A 22,811-nucleotide genomic window follows, 5' to 3' on the forward strand; every position below is an offset into this window, starting at 1 on the left:
TCCCAGTCCCTTAATTTTGTGCATTAATCTCTCATGTGGCACTGTATCAAACGCCTTTGCAAAATCTAAGTATATCACATCAATTGATTCCCCTTTATCTATATTTTTACTTACTGCCTCATAGAATCTAATTAGATTAGTTTGACTATTTCTCATAAAACCATGCTGATTAGAACTCATAATCTTGTTTACACAAATATGATCATCAATATAATCCTTTATAATCCCTTCAAATATCTTCCCCACTATTGATGTCAGACTAACTGGTCTTAAAATGTATTTCAATTTTGACCGGAATTTCCCTGTATATATTAAAAATGCCCCTTTTTGACAAGTTCTGTATTTAAAATGCTGGTGCACTGAGAATATCTAGCTATGGTTCACATGCACGTGCAGAGAACATTGTTAAAGGGACATAAAAACCCCCCAAAAATTTTCATGATTGAGAAAGAGCATGCAATTTTAAACAACTTTATAATTTACTTCTATTATCTATTTTGCTTTATTCTCTTGATATCCTTTGCTGAAAAGCATATCTAGATAGGCTTAGTAGCTGCTGATTGGTGGCTGCACATAGATGCCTCGTGTGATTGGCTCACTCATGTGTATTGCTATTTCTTCAGCAAAGGATATCTAAATAATGAAGCAAATTAAATCATAGAAGTAAATTAGAAAGTTATTTAAAATTGTATTCTCTACCTGAAACATGAAAGAAAAATGTTGGGTTTAGTGTTCCTTTAACACTAAAATAGTAATAACTTTTACTTGAAACATTTTTGCCAACACATGTATATGGCAAATATGCTTCTATTCAAAGATGTAATTAATCTATGTGCATTTAAATTTTGACCGGAATGTCCCTGTATATATTAAAAATGCCCCTTTTTGACAAGTTCTAAGAAAAATGGATTTTAGTGCATACATTTGCAAATTACAAAATATTATCACAATACTTTTATTATGGAGCCTAGCTACATATCTCACCCTCTTTATACTTGTATTGTGATGTGATGTCCTCTCTCAGGTTATTATTTACACTTTTGGTGCTAATATGTTTCCCAATGGAAGTCTTCTCCTCTTTTATCTGTACAACGTCCTCTTCCCCATTGTCTTCCTTTACCATCCAGTGGACCCTGTCTGCATTGACTTCAGCAAAAACAAACTTTGCATCATATGGCAGATATACATCTCCATTTTTAATTGCTGTTAGAGAGCAAGGTCCACACTGAAATATACCTGAAAGTAGATCAATAAACACACTGTTTTTTATAAATATTCTGTGGTTCTTGCTAAAAAGTATATGTTGGATGCACTACATGTTAACTGTAAGTCAAAATTGATTGAAATAAGCCAGCCACAATGAATATGTTTATATTATTATTATTATTATTAGGTAATCAGGACCAGATTGTCATCTTATTAGTAAAGCACTAACGGTTGCGTGCAAGCAATATCAGGATTATCGCAGGTGTTTGTGCGTGTCGGAAGTAGCATGCATATTACAAGTTGAAAGTAAACACATTCACTCAAGCGCAATTGAATTTAATGTGCGTCGGGATAGCGTGCCCTCAGAGTTCTAGTTAACTGTTACTCCAAAATAAAGAGTCACAAAAAAAACATCAAAAATACATTTAAAAGTACAATTACACTCATAATAATATGTAAACTATGCATGTAGATCTTAACAAGATTGGATTAGTGCACATGAAAACGTAGGCGTATTATTGAAATATTACATATAAAATATTTTAAAAAAATTATTAAATATGCTGTAAAATTTCCTAAATAATCCATAGAATATAGCTATATATATTACATTATGTTTAATCATTTTTATTTTTATATGTAATATTTCAATAATGCTAACCCGACCGCAGAATGCATATTTTACATTTCTATTATCTTCACATAAAAAATAATGTACTTTTTATTATTAAATATATATTTATTTACACTAACTGGCGACTTTATTAGGTTCACCGGTTCAATTGCTTGGTAACACAAATTGGTAATCAGCCAATCACATGGAAGCAACTCAATGCATTTAGGCATCTAGACTTGGTGAAGACGACTTGATGAAGTTGAAACCGAGCACCAGAATGGGGAAGAAGGGGATTTAAGTGGCTTTCAACGTGCATGGTTGTTAGTGCCAGATGGGCTGGTCTGTGTATTTAAAAAACTGGTGATCTACTGGGATTTTCACGCACAACCATCTCTAGGGTTTACAGAGAATGGTCCGAAAAAGAGAAAATATCCATTGAGCGGCAGTTGTGTGGGCGACGATGCCTTTTTTATATCAGAGGACAGAGGAGGATGGGCAGACTGGTTCAAGATGATAGAAAGGCAACAGTAACTCAAATAACCACTTGTTACAACCAAGGTATGCAGAATACTATCTCTGAACGCACAACACGTTGAACCTTGAAGCAAATGGGCTACAGCAGCAGAGGACCACACCGGGTGAAACTGAGGCTATAATTCCCACAGGCTCATAAAAATTTGACAATAGAAGATTGGAAAAACGTTGCCTGGTCTGATGAGTCTCGATTTCAGCTGCGACATTCAGATGGTAGGGTCATAATTTGGCGTAAACAAGATAAAAGTATGGATCCATCCTGCCTTGTATCAATTGTTCAGGTTAATGGTGGTGTAATGGTGTGGGGGATATTTTCTTGGCACACTTTGGGCCCTTTAGTACCAATTGAGCATCGTTTAAATGCCATGGCCTACCTGAGTATTGTTGCTGACCATGTCCATCCCTTATCATGTCAATATGGACCAATATCTCTGAGGAATGTTTCCAACACCTTGTTGAATCTATGCCATGAAGAATTAAGGCAGTTCTGAAGGCAAAAGAAGTCCAACCTGGTACTAGCAAGGTGTACCTAATAAAGTGGCCAGTGAGTGTGTGTGTATATATATATATATATATATATATATATATATATATATATATATATATATATATATATATATATATATATATATATATAAGCAAAAGAAGAGTGCACTCACCAGGACTTTTCACGCAAGAATTCCAATTTTATACCCCTTACCTAAAATACACAAGAGCATTTCTAAACCTCCAGGCAGACCTATTGTGTCTGTGGTGGTCTCTCTCTTACAACCCATAGCACGCTTTGTGGACTTTTTTCTAAAACCCTTGGTCAGAGACATGAATAGCTTTCTACGTGATTCATCCATGCTGCTGGAACGATTATCCACTATTCCATGCACAGAAGGGGATCTGCTGGTGACACTGGACGTCACCAGCCTGTACACCGTAATAACCCACATAGATGGGATTCAAGCAACCAGACAACACCTTTTGAAATACCCATATGTGGGACCTCTGATAGAAGTACTAATTCAGCTGTTGGAGTTTTGCCTAAAAACTAACTATTTCAAATTTGAAAAACAGTTTTTTCTCCAGCTACAAGGGACAGCGATGGGGTCGAATGTGGCCCTTTCATATGCCAACCTCTATATGGCTCAATTAGAAACTATGGATACAGACTTATTCAAGGACCAGCGCATAAAATTCTACAAATGCTACATAGATGATTTGCTGCTCATCTGGAGCAGTTCAAAGGAATACCTACAACTCTGGTATGAACAACTAAATATGACATTTACGGCCTTGAAATTTAAAATGCAGTCCTCAGAATCTTCCATAGATTTTATTGACTATGGGGGTTTAGGCATCTAGCTTGTATCATGATCTTTATGTTTTTTGTTCTGATGTATGTTATTTCAACATGGTGCCCCACATGTTGATTTATGTATGCTCGTACATTTGATGGGATAACGGTTTACTACTGCCTGCATATTCACCTTTTGCCATATCCACACTGACAGTTGCATATTAAATATACTTGATGCTTTATGTTTTTCTCCTCTGATATAATTATGAGGATATTATCTGGATCTTACTGATGCACTATGGTGGTTGAGGTTCTGGGATGTATAGGATTTATGGCTGTTTTTGCTTACTTTGATTTGTGTCATTTCTATGATGTCCCACACATGATGACTTATGCATGCATTTACCCATGCTGTTTGATCCTATGATCATTATTATTTCTGCTTTTGAATTCCTGCTGTACCACATATTGTATATAATATAATAGTTTGTATTTGGGGCCATTCACACTCGTTGCTATGGTTGGTGATGTCACTATGTGGGTGGCACCCTACCCTGGAGAGCGTGTGATTGGATGGTCTTTCTATTATAAGGGTGTCTGTTGTGGGATTTTGCACTTTTGTATTTTATATGTCTGAGGAAGGGGATAAACCCCCAGAAAACGTTCACATATTAGGAAATAAATCTTTGAAAAGTCCTGGTGAGTGCACTCTTCTTTTGCTTCTACAATTTTGTCTGTTGCACCCCAGGCATTTGTGACCTGTTATCTGGAGTGCTTGTCTTCTCTACATTTTTCATACTTCTGGCTCTGTATGCCACCACAATGGATTTGAAATGAAACAACTGAGATGCAGTTGAAGTGTAGACTTTCATCTTTAATTCAAAAATATAGTGTGAAAGGGGCTCAAATGTAATTGGATAAATTAACACAATCATAAATAAAATGTTAATTTTTAATACTTTGTCGAGAATCCTTTGCAGACAATTACTGCTTGAAGTCTGGAACGCATGGACATCACCAAACGCTGGGTTTCCTTCTTTGTGATGCTTTGCCAGGCCTTTACTGCAGCTGTCTTCAGCTGTTGTTTTTTCCTGGGTCTTTCTGCCTTTAGTTTTGTCTTCAGCAAGTGAAAATTATGCTCAATCGGGTTGACATCAGATGATTGACTCATCCATTGCAGAATATTCCACTGCTTTGCCTTAAAAAAAACTCCTTGGTTGCTTTTGCAGTATGTTTTGGGTCATTGTCCATCTGTAAAATGAAGCGCCGTCCAATCAACTTTGCTGAATCTGAGCAAAAAAATATATCCATATTCAATTTAGAATTCATCCAGCTGCTTCTGTCTTCTGTCACATCATCAATAAACACTAGTGACCCAGTGCCATTGGAAGCCATGCATGCCCATGCCATCACACTGCCTCCACTGTGTTTTACAGGTGATTTGGTATGCTTTGGATCATGAGCCGTTCTAAGCCATACTTTTTTCTTCCCATCATTCTGATATAGGTTGTTCTTAGTTTTATCTGTCCAAAGAATGCTGCTCCAGAACTGGGCTGGTTTATTTTTTAAGATATTTTTTGGCAAAGTCTAATCTGGCCTTTCTATTCTTGAGGCTTATGAATGGTTTGCACCTTGTGGTGAACCCTCAGTATTTGCTCTCGTACTTTTTAATGTAATTTTGATGTTTTTTGTCCAACATTTTATTCAAGAGTAATAGTTAACCAGAGCTCCAAGGTCACGCTATCCCGACACGTGTTAAAGTAAATTGCACTCAAGCGAACACGTTTACTTTCAACTTGTAATACAATCTCTATTTGCGACACGCGCAAACAGGCGCAAGAATAAACCCAATATCATTTGCGTGCAACAGTTAGCGCGCCACTCGTATTCTAACCCTAAAACGGTTAAACTTTTTCCTTGTTGTGGAGTTTTACTGGAATGAAAACTCAGAAGAAAGAAGGAGGCGGCACACTTGGTAAATGAAAGCAAGATAGGAACTTTATTCCAGATTTCAGGTCGCTACACACACACTACCAACAAGAGATGAAAGAAGGGGGCGTGTCCTTACGCGTTTCGTGCCGTGTGGCACTTAGTCACATATGGAAATATTTTGGCCTATTTGTTGAAAATTGTTTTGATGTATTCATAGAGGACTCTACCTTCAACTTTTCTGGGGTATTTTTTTTAACTTTATGGTGCACAATGTTAATTGATTGCAAACAATTTGTCAGTGTGACGATACACTTTGTTTATCAGCAAATTTATTTTTCACAGTTGTTAAACTTCTTAAAACTTTTTCAAAAAAATATTTACCTTAAAAAAAAAGAAAAGAAATTCTGATAACTTATGTGCTTATTGGAACAAAGGTGAAGAGAATAGAAAAGAATTGTATTAGTAACCATGGAACATTCCGTGTAATTATTTTCTTTAGGTTCCTGATAAGCAGCCATTTTTTTTAACGGAATGGAAAAACAATATGGTACAATGAACCTACCCTGGCTTAGTTCCTGTGGGGTGGCATCGATTGCTTGCCAGCCGTCATACCCAGCAGGAAGATCAGGGCGTCTCATCCACGCGTCATTCCATACATGGAAATTCCTATAGAAAAAAAAGTATAATGGAGAAATCTAGAATCAGCAATTGGGTACCAATGTAGAAATATAAGTGAAATAACAGGTCTCAATCAGATTTATAGGGACATAAAAGTCATTTTGTTTTTATACTTGTATAATGCTGCAAAAATGCAGTTCAATTATTTAACCCTTGAAGAGCCTGGTATATTCCTGGTCTCCTTTGCTGTTACTTATAAGAGATAGCTATAAAATATTTTGTGCTCTAATCTAATTATAGTGTTTTAGGTGCAGATATATTTTGCTGTATTTTTTTCTTTCTACATTCATATACAAGAGAAGCATTTAAACATGTTGGGTTTTTTTTTTTGCATGATAAAAATGATGTAAAAGGGTCCCTGAACCCTAATTTTTTTTAATTCAGACAGAGGGGCATATTTATGATTTTGCAAGCGGACATGATCCGATATAGCGTATCATGTCCGCTGCACATCGATAAATGCCGACAGCATACGCTCTCAGCATTTATCATTGCACCAGCAGTTCAATGCCACCCCCTGCAGATTCATGGCCAATCAGCCGCTAGCAGAGGGTGTCAATCAACTCGATCGTATTCGATCTGGTTGATTTCTGGCGATTTCTGTCCGCGGCCTCAGAGCAGGTGGACAGGTTATGGAGCAGCGGTCTTTACAGAGCTTGATAAATATGCCCCAGAGCTTGCAATTTTAAGCAACTTTCTAATTTACTCCTATTATCAATTTTCCTTCGTTCTCTTGGAATCATTATTTGAAAAAGCATCATATTTATAGAGACATTGTAATTGAACATTTACGACATAAATGAGTAGCATTTACACATATTTTGTTTTTCTCTGACAAAAAATGTGAGGTAAAAACAGTTGAAATTGAAACTAATACAGCAGTATTATTTGTGTACTTCCTATTAATGTTTATTCGCTGAAAGGTACTTCTTGGTAATGCCTACTGGCTAATAGGTACCTCCTGCTAATGTTACTGGCTGACAGATACATTTTACTAATGCTCATTGGCTGTTTTTTTTAACCAGTTAGCCAATGAGCATTAGCGTCAATTTAAACAACTTTTACCTTCCCATTTTTCTCAGGCAAAAACAAATTCAGTATGTTAAAATGCAGCTCTTTTGTGTGAAGGAATAGAAGTTTTTTTCCCACCTTTTTGTCTATGTGATATGCTTAAGAGATTATGTTAAAGTGATGGTAAATTTCAGACTTTAGGAATGTTTCAATGAAAAATGTATTAGTGTACAAGCAAAACCGCATAATGTTTTTTTTTTGTTTTTTTTTTAAAGTGTATATATATTTTATAATAAAAGATTTATAATCCTACTTGGTATCTTCTGTTTCTCACCGCCCCCCTAAATTTCCTCTTTTGACTGGGCTATGACATAGAAAGCCTATGTAGAGAGTGGGTGGGACTGCTTTCTAAGGGCTTTCAAAGGGCTGCACTTTAAGAGCGTCATATGACGCACACACTGATTGGATGTTTATTTTATTTGTCATTAAAAATAAGAGTTCATCCTAATGGGCCTGCATAACATTGTTATAGAAACTTTACTATAAGCACGGATTTAACCCTATTCACTGATAGATTGCCATTAAAAAAAGTATGTATACCTTTTTTTTAAAGATTAGATTTATTGCATTTGATTAGCTAAAGTTACCATCACTTTAAGTTTGTTTATATGGAATCTAAGTGAAAAGCTAAAGATTTTTACATAGATTTTTAAAACAATATATGATTTTTTTTATTCTCTATATTTTCTATTGTAAGGAAATTCTGGTTACAATGGCCTAGAGCCCTTTAATACGTTATTAAGGTTGTACTTAATTAATGAACATGCTTTAATTTCACATGCACTCTGCAATAAACTAATATCACATACCAAACAGAATCAGAGGACCAGTCATCCAACTTTTCTCCATTTTCATTGAAGTAAACATCAATTTTTAGATTCTCTTCTGTATCATGAGCGGATTTGAAGTTGGTAACACTCCTTGCTGGGATTCCAAGACAACGCATTACTGCAGCCAATAAAAAAAAGAATAACTTGAACTGTAGAGGTAAAATCAGATAAAGCGTTTATTTTACTTACAAGAGTGGATCTGGCTAAAACTAATTGCACTAGAAGTAAACTTTTTGTGTTTGTCAGGTTGCGCTGGTATTACGAGTGCTAACCCGAAAAGCGCAAAAAGCCCACTCTCACGCAAAACATATTGCATATTCTCATTTGCACTAACCCAACATAAAAATATTGATATTTCACATTCCAAAGTTCTGCACATAGCAGAATATGTTCTATTTATTCATAATTACATATTTCTACATATATCTGGTAAAATATATATCTATACCTATATATATATATACATGATTATATATATAGGTGTAGATATATACATATATTGGAATATCAGAACATTGGAATGTGAAATATGTACAGTAAATACACACTATAACACTTTTTAGTTTCGCGAAACAGTTAACCACAGCTCTAAGGACGCGGTAATTATTCTAGCATAAATCACGATTGCGTTCAAGTGATTGCGTTTACTTTCAACTTGCAATACCAGCGCAATTTAACCTGCGAGCAAACAATAGCAATAATCCAATATTGCTTGCACACAAATGTTTGCGTTCCACTCGTAATCTGGCCCATAATTGGTATTAAAATATGTGTTTAACAAAGTAATCCACTCAGAAGGATATTTATAAATAGAATGAAACAGAGTACAATTAGTGCACTGAGAGTGGGGTGTTTCCCTTGTCTGGGTTGAAGCAGTTGTAATTCAGTGATCAAAGGTGACTGCTTTTATTACCCCCAAACCGGCAAAAAATATTCTATTTCAAGTTTTTTAACATATATGACTACTTTTGCAATTTATGTCATTAAAGGGATACTAAACACAATTTTTTTCAGATAGAGCATGGAATTTTAAGCAACTTTCTAATTTACTCCTATTATCAATTTTTCTTTGTTCTCTTGCTATTTTTATTTGAAAATGCAGGAATGTAAGGTTAGGAGCCGGCCCATTTTTGGTTCAGAAGCTGGGTAGCGCTTGCTGATTGGTGGCTACATTTTTAGGAGTAAATTGGAAAGTTGCTTAAAATTGCTTGCTCTATAAAAATTATGAAAGAAAAAAAATGGGTTTAGTATCCCTTTAAATGCCCATGTTCCCTGCTCTATGTAGGTCAAACGACCAGACAGGTAAGGGACAGAATCACATAGCACAAATCAAACATATTTGCAAAAATAAATAAGCTCCCGTTGCTGCACATTTTTTGGAGAAAGGGCATAACATAAGCCAATTGCTTTTTTCAGATTATTGAAGAAATAAAAATCCCTAGGAGAGGTGGTGACAGGGAAAGCATGTTGAATAAAAGGGAAATGCACTGGCTCTATATCTCTTGGATTCAATGAAACCAAAGGGACTGGATCGTGATTTTGACTGGTTAGTTTTTTGGTAAATATTGGATTGCTTTTGAATTGATACATGCAAAGATGAGTGAATAATAATTTTTATCTAATTTTAACCTTTTTAAATGAGATTTAATATATAACAGTGTTTCACTTATTGTTTTTTTGTGAATATATTGTTTTAAAAAATAAATGACATGACATACTTTGACTATTCTTAACCACTAGGTGGTGATATAATACCAAAACAGTGTATTTGTAGCACATTGTGAGACTATTTAAACACAGGTGGGGTTAACATTAGGTAAGCATGATTAAGGGCATGAACTAGTCTGAAATATTGCTGTGTATTATTAGACCTATGTTTGCAGAATAAAGGTCTGTTTTAAACTTTGGAAGCTGGAGGACATTATTTATTTATTGAATTTGTGGCTTGGTTAGCCTCCTTCGTTTGCTTCAGAGATATTTGTGCTGTGTCCATACCTGCTATTGTGGTCCCTTTTTAGTGCCTGTCTCAGGCTGAAATATGTGAAGAACCAGAAAGTAACCAATTAGAGGCAACCAATTTGTGCAGAAGTGGGCAGCATTATAGAATAACCCTGCAGCAGCAGACAATCTAAGTAGTTTATGTGTGTAACTCTACAAATAATGTGAATGAAAAAAATAATAATAATGTAAAGTTTCACACAAGGATCATACAAGGTTTATTTTTCTCTCATACCTGTGGTAATAACTCCAGAAAAAACCCAACATTGTCCAAAATTTACAGGTTTTTTGGTTTTGTAATATTGCTGCAAAATGGCGCTACTTCCTGTCCAGGTTGTGGGAGATACACCGCCACTGTACTGGCCAGACCAGTTCCCTGTCAGTATTCCTTTATCATCATTGGAATTAACCTGTGGAAAAAGTGAATATATCTAGAGTGCATTTTTAAAATGACTAAATGTGCATTCAGTTTGGGATGATTTTCAAAACTGGATTTTCTAACCATACAAGGAAATGTTATGTTCATTTAAATAAAGGGTAAACATGATATCCAACTCGAACTGGGGAAGAGTGAGACAGGGAAAGATAGTAGGATCAGAGAAATATGAAAAATGGGCATTTTAGAGAAAGTATAAAAAAGGACCAGAAAAAGGATGGGAAAAGAGAGAACTATTACTTTATGACTCTTTTTTGCTCACTGTACTTTACCTCATTTTATTCTCTCACATTGTCATTCTCTCTTCTCACATCCCTATTTCTTGTATATAGTCTCTCATCCTACTATATGTAAATATATACAGTATATTATTAAAATATATTATTATATTATAATGTATATTGAAAACTATATCTATCTATCTAGTAAAAGGTAAAAAGTTATCTCGCTCGGGCTAACCCAATGTGCACAAAAAGCTGATTTTACAATATCACGCGCGCGTAACCTATTCCCCTATAGAATTCAATGGAGAAAAAAGTGCACTATCGGAAAAATCTGATCGCATATTCTCATGTGTGCTAACCCGACATGAAAATATGAATATTTCACATTCCAATGTTCTGCACATTGCAGAATATATACTATTTAATCATAAATACATATTTCTAGATATATCTGATGGTATTTTGGTACAATATATATATATATATATATATATATATATATATATATATATATATATATACACAGAGAGAAGCACACTCACAGGAACGAACAACTTGCTCAATACTATTGTTAGCCTGTTCAATAGCGATTTACCACCTGGGTGCAGCTTCTTTTAGCCTAGTAATGCTTTTCACAGAGAAGAACTTTCCTGTAGTATATCAGTCTGATCCCGCCTATTACGGTCAGTCCAGCGCTGAAATACCAGGCAATTCCTCTCTGAACAAGGAACACAGCAACCCCAGACGATCGCTTCGGCCTTCATTGGGCCTCGTCAGTGAGGTGTAGCCAGATTCCTCTAAGCACACTGAGCAAGGAGTCCACGTCTGGTTTCCCCTTTTTTCCCATAGGAAGACTAAATACACACAGAGAGAAGCACACTCACAGGAACGAACAACTGGCTCAATACTATTGTTAGCCTGTTCTATAGCGATTTATCACCTGGGTGCAGCTTCTTTTAGCCCAGTAATGCTTTTCACAGAGAACTTTCCTGTAGTATATCAATCTGATCTCGCCTATTACAGTCAGTCCAGCGCCAAAATACCAGGCAATTCCTTGCTGAACAAGGAACACAGCAACCCCAGACGATCGTTTCGGCCTTCATTGGGCCTCGTCAGTGAGGTGTAGCCAGATTCCTCTAAGCACACTGAGCAAGGAGTCCATGTCTGGTTTCTCCTTTTTCCCATAGGGAAACTAAATACACACAGATATATAAAAATAAATATCAATACAAAATGTTTGCATAGGAAATTAACACATCCAGGCAAGTTCCACGCTTTCTTTTCTCCAGCAGAACTCCATGTACATTGTTACAAATGCACAAGAGGATTCTGGGTACGATATGCAAAATCTCAGATTTTTTGCTTCAAATACTGTATTAACACAGCGATCTCTATTGGCTTCCCAATGCCCTTTTAAGGGCAATGCCCATACAAATGCCCCTTTAGGGGCAATGGGTAGTTAAGAATTTTTTAGGGTTAGGTTTTTTTTTATTTTGGGGGGTTAGGTGGGTGGGGGGCTTTATTGTTAGGTGTAACTTATTTTTTTTTAAAGGTAAAAGAGCTGTTTAACTTAGGGAAATTCCCTACAAAAGGCCCTTTTAAGGGCTATTTGTAGTTTAGTATTAGATTAGGGGGTGTTTATATTTTGGGAGGGGGGGCTTTTTATTTTCATAGGGTTAGGTTTAATTTTTTTATTTCTGATAATTTTGTTTATTATTTTATGTAATGTTAGATTTTTTTATTTTCTGTAATTTTAGCTTCATTTAAACTTAGTTTTTTTTATTTTTAAAGTAATTTTAGTTTTTTTATTTTAATTGTAATTTAGGATTATTTTAATTTATGTAATGGTGTTAATTTAGAGGGTGTTAGGTTAGGGGGTTTAGTGATTTATTTGCGTTGTGGGGTTTAGCAGTTTAGGGGTTAATAGATTTATTAGGTTAATTGCGATGTTGGTTATTGGCGGATTAGGGGTTAATAGTTTAAATAGCTAGATTGCGTTGTGGGGGGATGGCGGTTTAGGGGTTAATAACTTTGATATATACTTTGCGGTATGGGGGTTGGCGGATTAGGGGTTAAAGGAACACTAAACCCCACATTTTTATTTAATGATTCAGGTAGAGAATACAATTTTAAACAACATTAAAATTTAGTTCTATTATTTAATTTGTTACATTCTTTAGATATCCTCTGTGAAGAAATAGCACTAAACACAGGTGAGCCAATCACATGAGGCATCTATGTGCAGCTACCAATCAGCAGCTACTGAGCCTATCTAGATATGCTTTTGAGCAAAGAATATCAAGAGAATGAAGCAAATTAGATAAATGAAGTCAATTAGAAAGTTGTTTAAAATTACATGATCTTTCTAAATCATGAAAGAAAAAATTTGTGTTTCATGTCCCTTTTAATACATTAGTTATTGTAGTGGGGGGTTGTGGTTGAGAAGTAGATATCGAGCATGCGTTAGGTGTTTAATTTTATTCTAACAGCAAGTGACGGGTAAAATATACGGCGCCACACTTGTATGCGGCGCCATATATGCGATTGAGTGTAGTGTAAGGTTGGGTTACCATAGTAACATATTAATGTTTTAGAAATCCGGCACCGGGTGGAACCGTTAACCTTTTCAATGGAAACCTGGCACTAAAATGGAGCCATAAATTACTTTTAGCCTCTTCGGTAACTTACAGCTCCATTTTTAACGGCTCAATGGAAGCAAGCTCTATGTATTTACTAGCACATTGGTGGACCATGGATTAATACCTACATCCTAAACCTATTAAAGTAACAGTACCCTCATCCACTTTGTATCTTACTTGTTTCATTTAAAGAATATGTCATTATCCAGCATAGTGTTCTTGTGTTGTTAATGTATCTATCCTATTTTTAAACTGTTGAAATAAAAGTTATATTTTAATTTTTCTCTGCCAACAGTAACAGTACTAAAAGCCTCTAAGGAAAGTGAGTGCTTTTAAAGGTGTACACAAATCTTGTACTGATATCTCTAGTTTGTTAACATATGTACACATATCTATATATATATATACATACATATCCATCTTTAGACATGTATATGTATGTATCTCAATGTTAAAGCCTTTCGTCTGGCTTTTTTTTATCTAACACCTGAGTACTCATATCTTTGAGCCTTTATAACTTTTGGGCGCAATATATATATTTTTTAATAATATTTATTAGATGGTGTTATTATGAGTGCAACTGTACTTTGTAATGTATTTTTGATGTGTCTTGTGCAACTTTTTTGTTTCACAAAACAGTTAACCATGGCTCTGAGGATGCAGTAATTATTCTAGCGTAAATGTGATTGCGCTTAAGCAATCGCATTTCTTTCAACTTGTAATACCAGCGCTATTTAACCTTCGTTCGTGAAAACCCGATATCGCTTGCATGTAAATGTTTGTGTTCCACTTATAATCTGGCCCAATATAGGGCTAGATTATAAGTGAGATGCTATCTTAATGTGTGCCCGTAAAGGGGCAAATTTGCCCATTTGCGAGTGCATGTTAAATAACCAGCCATTACAAGCTCGTGTTTTCACTTTGTGCTAGTCTAACCAGAGGTCTAAAAATAAAAAGTTGCCCCAATTGCACCCAAAATAAAGAGGACAATACTTTAACATGAAATATAAATATGAGCATTTTAATTTGTTTAAAAAAAAAAACTGTTTCTTTACATAAGAGTCGATTTCTCGATAAATATATATGTACTGTATATACTTATATACATACATATTTATGTGTTTATATGTGTACAGTGTATAAGCATAGCTTAAAGAAGAGGTCAATCCATCACAAAATCGATATTGATAAAAACAGTTCTTTAGTTCTTCACATGGGTTAAAAGAAAAACGAAGGTAACCGCAAACCAAAGGTTCAAGACAATCACGGGCATAGCACGGTTGGGCTTATGCATTTCGGATGTAAAACCGTAGTCACAGTCACATACAGTATATATTTATTTATTGCTGCGCAATGCTGCGCCATTTCCCCTTGCACTGTGCTAGGTGGTTTGTGGTGGCTGCAGGAATGAAAACGAGGAGGCTCCTATTGGAGCCTATGGAAGTGAGCTCTCATGAGCACTTGGCTTTCGGCAATGCGAACGCGTTGGTATTACTGAGAGGAGCACAAATATCTTGCTTGCTTACGCGCAATATTGCACGCCACTCATAATATAGCTCACAGTATAAAAAGCTTATGTTAAAGCTATTTTTGTGAGATAGGAACTCATTGGCTGCTACCACCAGCATGAGAACAAACGGAAAACAAAAATTCAACATAGGAAAAAAACCATCCTTGGCTTTTATAGACTACACATATTACAAATAAACATAAATTGTAGTTGAGATATACTTTTTATATTACCACAAAACGTCTTTACCATTGTGTGCTTAAGTTTGATGTGCTTGTGAGAGTGAAATGCGTTGTCTCAAACTTACAAGTGCTGAGAATTTCCGGGATAATATCACTGGATCCCTTTTAGCTGCAGGTTTGAGTTCACTTTTATCCAGGAGATACATGCAGCAATCCAAGACATCAACTTCATGCTAAAACAAAAAATGAAAACAAATATTTACTGTCTAACAGACAAGCACCAATTACAGATACATTTAATAAAATACGGAACAGCTTAAATGTGTATTTTAAATGATTTAAAAGTGATGTTTCTTTGTTTCAAGAAAGAAAAAGAAAACAATAGCTTTGGGCTAGATTACAAGTGGAGCCCAGTGGCTGGTTATTGCTACCATGAGCATGCGGTAACAATTAGCGCTTATACAATTAAACCAGATTTCAGATCTCTGGTTAATTTTATAAATGTCCCCCAATTAGCCCCCAAATTAAAGGGACTGTCTAGTCAAAATTAAACTTTCATGATTCAGATAGGGCATGCAATTTTAAACAACTTTCCAATTTACTTCTATTATCTAATTTGCTCAATTGTTTAGATATCCTTTGTTGAAGAAATAGCAATGTACATGTGTGAGCCAAGATTTAAATAGGGCAAAATTAAATCCACGTCCCAGAAAAAAATGTATTTGGTAGTTGGGGGTCTTTTAGGTTTTATGGCTTTTAAGAGTCTACAAACTAAAGGATGTTTACCCACAGGTGAGTAATTAATTAAATCATGACAAATGGAAATGGCTGAATGGAAAACATTAATGGATCTATAAGCTAGACCCGAATCAAATGAATGAGAAAGAAAATTCAGAATGCGTAAAGGTAGCATTTACGGGTTCCCGGAGCCCATGCTTCCTGCATGAGGAGTTGAATACTTTCAGAAAGACCTTCACATTAACAGTATCCCCTGAAATTGTCCATGCCACTAATTTCAGGGATTGTTGAAGAACAAGTTTGTGAAAATTGCTGTCGGTATTGGACAGAACTTTGGGAATTAAAGGGAGAAGAGCAGGGAGTCAGTAAGACATCTCTAAATAGTGACGGATGCCATGATTGGGATGGCCACAGAGGTGTAATGATCGTCAAGGAAAGAAAATCCCTGCAAACAATTGACAGAGTCCTCACATTCATCAAAAAAGGAGGGAATGCATAAGCTGCATGAGGAGGCCAATGATGAAGAAATGCATCTATTGCCTTCGCTTCTGGATCTGAGCGCCAACTGAAATATGGACGTAATTGGAAGTTCAAGCGAGAAGCGAATAAATCTATGGAAAAAGGACCTCTCAAAGTTTGCAGAGAAAGAAAAACTTCTCTGTTCAACTTCCAATCACTTTAATATTTTAGATGACGAGAACCCCAGTCCTTTAATGAATTTGAAAGACCTTGAAAATACTCTGCCGTAATGGAAATATTCCTCTCTAAGCAAAGATTAATTAAATCTTTTATAACACTGGAAATATTTCTGGATTTGGTTCCTTCAAGTCAATAAAGAAGAATGGACACTAGAGAAGAACCTCTTACAAAACTTCTGAACGCAAACGAACCGGCCAAAAGTTCCAAACAATTGAAATGAAAAAGTTTTTATGACAGTGACCATTTCCTCCTGTAATCACGGACTGCAACAAGCTCCCCAACTGAAGCAACTTGCATCTGATTCTATGATTAGGTCTGGGAGTTTACCAAAAATTGCTCTCCCATTCTAAGTTCCATATGAGCAAGCCACCATTCTAATTCCTCTTTGGCTTCCAAAGATAGTGGAATGAGATGAGCAAAGGAAAAATCCTTCTGAAGATAGAAGATCTTCAGACTTTGTAATTCTCTGTAATGTAAAGGGTCTGGAAATATAGCCTGAATAGAGGATGATAGCAAAGCAAATATTCTGGCTATTGTTGTGATTGAAAGAAGTTGTTTGGGAAAGGGTTTTCGAGATCTCTTTCTTGATATTTTTTATCTTCTGTAAAGGAAGACTTAGGGGCCGATTTACTAACAATCAGACGGACATGATCCGCTGTAGCAGATCATGTCTGCCTGACATTGCTGAATGTCGACAGCATATGCTGTCTGCATTTAACATTGCACAAGCAGTTCTGGTGAACTGCTTGTGTAATGCCACCCCCTTCAGATTTGCAGCCAATCGACTGCTAGCAGGAGGTGTCAACCCGATCGTATGCGGGGTGGATTGCTGTCCGCCAGAGGTGTAACTAGAAACCACAGGGCCCAGGTGCAAGAATCTAAGAAGGGAAGAAAAAACAAGGAATTTCCACTGTTCTGGGTTGATTGGAACTGTGAGATAAGCATCTGAAAAGTCCAATCTCACTAACCAATCATTGTCTAAGAGGCATTTGTGAAGAAGAATGCTCTCCATTTTGAAGTTCTGAGATTGATTACTGTCTGAAACTGACCATTTTTCTTCTTTACTAGAAAAAGTTTGCTTAAAAAATCATCTTTTTGAATTTGAGGTTGGCAAAATTGTTTTTTTGAAAGATTTTAAATCTCCTTTTGAACCAGAATTCTGTCTTCTTGAGAAAATATAATGGGATTTGGTTTTAGAATTTGAATGGGTCGGGAAGTAAATTCTATTGATACACCTTTTACAGCTTGTATGTAGCTCCAATTCTGAGCAAAAAGGGCGAGTCTGCCACCAATTATATGAGAGAAAGAAGGAGAATTAAGAGATCATTGTTTAATTACCTGGTGGTTAACGTGCTCTGGGGGGTGATCTTCTAGGGTTCCAGGGTCTTGCCCGGGTGGGGGAAAAAAACTGGTTGAGGGATCTTGGGGTCTCTGATATTGGTACTGGGAAAACTTAGGGTGGTAATATTGTGAGAACTGAGACCTGGTAATGTAGGAGGAACGGCCATGAAAGTGGCCTCTGCCTTTCCTGGCCTTGTCAGAGAAATTTGGTGTATAAATGATCTTCTTAGCAGAAGATTTGACCTCATTTAACGTGGTTAAAGTGTTAATATAACTATTAAGAGCTTTAAAAAAATGGGTCCCCAAATAAAAGACCGTTAAAATTTGATGATAATTTATTTAAAGCTGTGTCACAAATTTTAGGATCAATTTTCCTGAGGATATTTTTTCTCTGTTTTATTGTAATGGCAGCATTGGTATTGCATATAAAGCATAGTATAAGTTGAACCCATTCTCTAACGGTGTGTGGGTCAAGTGTCATCATCTAATACTGCTCGGTCTGCTATGTCAAACAATTTAGTAATTGGACCTACAGTATCTAGTAATTTGTCCTAGCATTCTTTGCATGCCTTATCCATTCCTTTCTTTATCTTATAAATGGTATCCCAAAAACTTAAGAACTTTTTGGTCTATTTCAGGGGTGACAGCACCATTATTAGGTAAAATAGACCTTGGACATTCCGCTCTCATTTATTCTTAGAATGTTGTTTTAAAGATTTTTAACCTGATAATCAATAAAGTTTGCTAGGTCCATAGGAGGACCCCAATTCTGATGAACAAGGATGATGTCATATGTCTGGGTTAAATCTGAGATTACCTAGAGAATTGACCAAATTAAATTCATCCTCTTCAATGTGTTGTTTTTCTCACACTTTTTTTTACATTTCTCAGTTAGGTGAATTATCAAATGATATAGAAAAATTACTATTTTTGTCAGAAAATTCATCACATTTCTCAGTAGAAGAATCAGACTGTGAAGATGATGTGATTTTTGGAATGGATCTAGATTTATATTTTGAAACTCCCATATGTGACACTTTGGGAGTAAGGGCTCTTTTGACAGATGTTTTACATCCCCTGCCGCTGGGAAGGTCTTTTACGTTTTAAAGTTGATTTTGAGCTGTCAGTCATGTTTGAGGAAAGTAACGATGACATATGAGTCATAAACTTATTTAAGGAATTATCAATCATAAGCTGCACAGATTGCTCAGTCAGAGGAGCAGGATTTTCATTGTTCTGAGATATATTACAAGAATAAAATAAATATAATAATTTAATAAAATTGTCAGTTAAATATAGACATTCTATTGGCTGTTCCGATCAGCCAATAGAATGCGAGCTCAATCTGATTGGCTGATTGGATCAGCCAATCGGATTGATCTTGATTCTGATTGGCTGATTCCATCAGCCAATCAGAATATTCCTACCTTAATTCCGATTGGCTGATAGAATCCTATCAGCCAATCGGAATTCGAGGGACGCCAACTTGGATGACGTCCCTTAAAGGAACCGTCATTCTTCAGTTGGACGTCGCCGGAGGAAGATGGGTCCGCGCTGGAGGTCTTCAGGATGGAGCCGGTCGTCATCGGATGAAGATAGAAGATGCCGCTTGGATCAAGATGGTTGCCGGTCCGGATCGCCTCTTCTTCCCGGATAGGATGAAGACTTTGGAGCCTCTTCTGGACCGCTTCAGCCACCGGATGATGGATCGCCAGCCCCCGCTTGGGTTGGATGAAGATTTTGGAGCCAGGACGGATCGGTGATACCTGGTGAGGTGAAGACAAGGTAGGAAGATCTTCAGGGGCTTAGTGTTAGGTTTATTTAAGGGGGGTTTGGGTTAGATTAGGGGTATGTGGGTGGTGAGTTGTAATGTTGGGGGGGGGGGTATTGTATGATTTTTTTTACAGGCAAAAGAGCTGAAATTCTTGGGGCATGCCCCGCAAAGGGCCCTGTTCAGGGCTGGTAAGGTAAAAGAGCTTTTAACTTTATTAATTTAGAATAGGGTAGGGCATTTTTTTATTTTGGGGGTCTTTGTTATTTTATTAGGGGGCTTAGAGTAGGTGTAATTAGTTTAAAATTGTTGTAATATTTTTCTTATGTTTGTAAATATTTTTTTATTTTTTGTAACTTAGTTCTTTTTTATTTTTTGTACTTTAGTTAGTTTATTTCATTGTAGTTATTTGTAGGTATTGTATTTAATTTATTTATTGATAGTGTAGTGTTAGGTTTAATTGTAGGTAATTGTAGGTATTTTATTTAATTAATTTATTGATAGTGTAGTGTTAGGTTTAATTAGAACTTAGGTTAGGATTTATTTTACAGGTAATTTTGTAATTATTTTAACTAGGTAACTATTAAATAGTTCTTAACTATTTAATAGCTATTGTACCTGGTTAAAATAATTACAAAGTTGCCTGTAAAATAAATATTAATCCTAAAATAGCTACAATGTAATTATAATTTATATTGTAGCTATATTAGGATTTATTTTACAGGTAAGTATTTAGCTTTAAATAGGAATAATTTATTTAATAAGAGTTAATTAATTTCGTTAGATTAAAATTATATTTAACTTAGGGGGGTGCTAGTGTTAGGGTTAGACTTAGCTTTAGGGGTTAATACATTTATTATAGTAGCGGTGAGCCCCGGTCGGCAGATTAGGGGTTAATAATTGAAGTTAGGTGTCGGCGATGTTAGGGAGGGCAGATTAGGGGTTAATACTATTTATTATAGGGTTAGTGATGCGGATTAGGGGTTAATAACTTTATTATAGTAGCGGTGCGGTCCGCTCGGCAGATTAGGGGTTAATAAGTGTAGGCAGGTGGAGGCGACATTGTGGGGGGCAGATTAGGGGTTAATAAATATAATATAGGGGTCGGCGGTGTTAGGGGCAGCAGATTAGGGGTACATAGGGATAATGTAAGTAGCGGCGGTGTACGGAGCGGCAGATTAGGGGTTAATAATAATATGCAGGGCTCAGCGATAGCGGGGGCGGCAGAATAGGGGTTAATAAGTATAAGGGTAGGGGTGTTTAGACTCGGGGTACATGTTAGGGTGTTAGGTGCAGACGTAGGAAGTGTTTCCCCATAGCAAACAATGGGGCTGCGTTAGGAGCTGAACGCGGCTTTTTTGCAGGTGTTTTTTTTCAGGTCAAACAGCCCCATTGTTTCCTATGGGGGAATCGTGCACGAGCACGTTTTTGAGGCTGCCCGCGTCCGTAAGCAACTCTGGTATCGAGAGTTGCAGATGCGTTAAAAATGCTCTACGCTCCTTTTTTGGAGCCTAACGCAGCGATTCTGTGGACTCTCAATACCAGAGTTATTTTTATGGTGCGGCCAGAAAAAAGCCGGCGTTAGCTACTCGGGTCGTTACCGACAAAACTCTAAATCTAGCCGTTAGTATTTTTTTTAAATGTAAAATAGCTGTTTAACTTAGGGCAATGCCCTACAAAAGGCCCTTTTAAGGGCTATTGGTAGTTTAGTTTAAATTAGGTGGTGTTTTTATTTTGGGGGGCTTTTTTATTTTCATAGGGATTAGGTTTAATTTTTTTTTATTTTTGATAATTTTTCTGTAATTTTAGAGGTTTTTATTTTTTGTAATTTTAGATGATTTTTTTTGTAATTTAATGTTAGGTTTTATTTAAGTGTAACTTAGTATTAGGGTTAATTTAGGGAGTGTTAGGTTAGGGGGCTTAGTAATTAAAATATTTATTTGCGTTGTGGGGGGTTGGCGGTTTAGGAGTTAATAGGTTAATTAGGTTTATTGCGATGTGGTGTTTTGGCAGTTTATGGGGTTAATAAGTTAATTAGGTTTATTGCGATGTGGGGGTTTGGTGGTTTAGGGGGTAATAGGTTAATTAGGTTTATTGCAATGTGGGGGTTTGGCAGTTTAGGGGTTAATAGGTTAATTAGGTTTATTGTGATGTGGGTTTGGCGGCTCAGGGGTTAATAGGTTAATTAAGTTTATTGCGAGGTGGGGAGTGGTTTAGGGGTTAATATTTTAATTATGATATTTGAAGTTAATTACTTTATTATTTTGCGATGTGGGGGTTTGCGGTTTAGGTGTTTGTTAATACTTAGTGCGAAAGGTTAGGTTTTTTTTTTTATTTAGTGTGGGCGTTTTTTTTATTTATTTCTTGTGGGCAGTTGCGTGTTTTTTTTTAAGGCTTCGGGTTTGCCTATGTTGAATCCAGTTGGATTCTGATTATGGCAGGGTGGTGAAAGAACCGGGATGCAGTGTCGCTGCATACAGGTGGATTTTTTTGGCTGCGCGAGCAGCCATCATTCCTTTGAGGATGCGTGTGCAACTGGCGATGGCGACAAAAGTGTTACAGGCGAGATTATAGTATAGATATTATATAAGTATATGCAAAATATGGCCACCGGAGGGAGCCCTAAGCTAAATAATGCATCATTAGAAAAAAGTAAACTAAAAATGGAACAAATGATGTACAATTAGGTAGAAACAGTGTTATACTGAGAGGGAATGGCCTCCTGACTGATGAGGTAATCTGTGGGAGTGATAATGGGCGGGAAATATCGGAAGCTAAAGAACACCTCTAAAATGGATTAATTGACAATACAGATAACTAAGACGCCGGTCGAAGGGAAAACCAATCACAAAGAAGAAAAAAAATGGGAGTATGAAAATTATTACAATAATTAATAATTTTTAAAAAGTATAATAAAAGGAAAAGGAAAAAATATTAGTAAGAAAAGGAAAAAATTAGAGAGAATGAGAAAAAACAGAAATGAAACTAAAATATAAGAAGGAACAATTTAATTAAAAAAGAAATGAGAAATTGAAAGGAAAACAATTAAAAAAGAAAATAAATGAAAAAATGAAAGAGAAAAAATAGAAATTATAGGAAACTTTAAATATACAAACAG

General features: G+C 36.0%; 1 protein-coding gene across 1 annotated transcript in view; it reads right to left on the minus strand.

Annotated features, from left to right (window-relative positions):
* TGM4 (transglutaminase 4) overlaps window positions 1-22,811 on the minus strand; it is a 72,252-nt gene that overhangs the window by 17,419 nt on the left and 32,022 nt on the right. Inside the window, exons 6-10 of the mRNA XM_053713056.1 lie at window positions 15,270-15,377; window positions 10,389-10,563; window positions 8,135-8,273; window positions 6,139-6,242; window positions 985-1,236 (exon numbers count right to left, since the gene is read on the minus strand). Coding sequence (XP_053569031.1) covers window positions 985-1,236; window positions 6,139-6,242; window positions 8,135-8,273; window positions 10,389-10,563; window positions 15,270-15,377 — 778 coding nt within the window. The remainder of the gene's footprint in view (window positions 1-984; window positions 1,237-6,138; window positions 6,243-8,134; window positions 8,274-10,388; window positions 10,564-15,269; window positions 15,378-22,811) is intronic.

The sequence above is a fragment of the Bombina bombina genome, chromosome 5 (assembly GCF_027579735.1).
Source record: "Bombina bombina isolate aBomBom1 chromosome 5, aBomBom1.pri, whole genome shotgun sequence".
In the NCBI taxonomy this organism is placed as follows: domain Eukaryota; kingdom Metazoa; phylum Chordata; class Amphibia; order Anura; family Bombinatoridae; genus Bombina; species Bombina bombina.